The sequence below is a fragment of the Colobus angolensis genome, unplaced genomic scaffold, assembly GCF_000951035.1.
Source record: "Colobus angolensis palliatus isolate OR3802 unplaced genomic scaffold, Cang.pa_1.0 Scaffold119, whole genome shotgun sequence".
NCBI classification, from domain to species: domain Eukaryota; kingdom Metazoa; phylum Chordata; class Mammalia; order Primates; family Cercopithecidae; genus Colobus; species Colobus angolensis.
Window position 1 is genome coordinate 233050 of NW_012113030.1, and position 1404 is coordinate 234453.

At 34.0% G+C, this 1404-nt stretch overlaps 1 protein-coding gene across 1 annotated transcript in view; it reads right to left on the minus strand.

Annotated features, from left to right (window-relative positions):
* Nucleotides 1-1133, minus strand: part of LOC105500862 (zinc finger protein 705A-like) — a 7009-nt gene extending 5876 nt beyond the window's left edge. The window contains 1 exon segment of the mRNA XM_011926543.1: nt 1122-1133. Coding sequence (XP_011781933.1) covers nt 1122-1133 — 12 coding nt within the window.
* Nucleotides 1134-1404: the final 271 nt, after the last annotated feature.

Here is a 1404-nt window from a genome sequence, read left to right on the forward strand (position 1 = left end):
CTCAGGAGGCTGAAGCAGGAGAATCGCTTGAACCCAGGAGGCAATTACAGTGAGCAGAGATCCTAACACTGCACTCCAGCCAGGGCGACAGAGCAAGATTCTGTATCAAAAAAAAAAAAAAAATCTGTTTTAGGATGGGGATAATCAATTCAGGAATTTATTTCACTTGGAGGGTCAACACTCCCATCCTGCTGATCTAGCCCTTAAAATCCCCTGCACCAGAAATTTGCAGGTGTACCCTGGGTCATGGTGTTTCTGTCCTGATAATAGAGTCACAGTCCTCTAGGATGCTCAGAAAATACACAATGACTTAGGGCTGAAAGAAATTTAGCAGCTTAATCTGATATTTTACTAAGGTGGTATCTAAAATTCTTGCAATCATGGTTTATATTAGTCTTTGTTGGTTGCAATATCTCTGATTATCATGATACATATTTGCTGAGAAATACCGATGTCCATGTGTATATTCATACATAGATATGTAGGTATAGAGATGCAGATATTTATATGAATGCATGTGTTTGAGACAGGGGGAAAAACATGCATGTATTATTTCCCTGCTAAAAATATAAAAATAATTAAATATATTTTATGTACAAATGATAATTATATGTCATAAACAAAAAATTAATTGACCCATTTGTACATGAAGTGCAGGAAAAATAAAAAGGGTAACTTTGTATTAATTGTGACATTGTGCTTACAGATATACATAAATTTCCTTATTTAACCCTTATAATAACCCTGCTGATTATAGTTTATTTATCTGTTTAATAAATGATCAACAGAGTTTGAAAAATATGACAAAATTGCAAAACTAGAAAATGACACAGCAATACTTTTAATTATATTCTGCCTTGTCACTGCCTCTTCTTGCTTTTTTACAAAATTACTCCCCTAACCAAGGTTCTCTATGATTCTGGGGACTCCAGGATTTAGACCCCAGTTCCCAAACTTCACTGTGTCTATTTTTACTGCCACATTTTAAAGCACATTTACAGACTTCAACAAGCACTTTTCAATATCAACTTTTTTCTTATTCCTTGGACTATTTCCTACATCTGCTCATCAAGACTCCAGTAACATATGACTCCATCTGCCTGTCCCTTCCATGAATGTACCTGACAGTACATGTATTATGTAGTCTATCATTCAAGCAGAACAGATATTACTTTAAAAAAATAAGGTATTAGAGAATGCCTACAAAGCTTCAGTGAAACCAGCTGTGACCATTAATATTATTACCATGTAAACTCTTCCTCGAATATCAAAATAAGATTTGGACTTTAGAGAATATTTGTGTGTGATTATAACCCAAACATGAACTAAAAGTAATTTAAATGGTCATATACAGACTGTACCAGGAACAAAAAAGGACAAATATTATAAGAAAATTAAAGCACA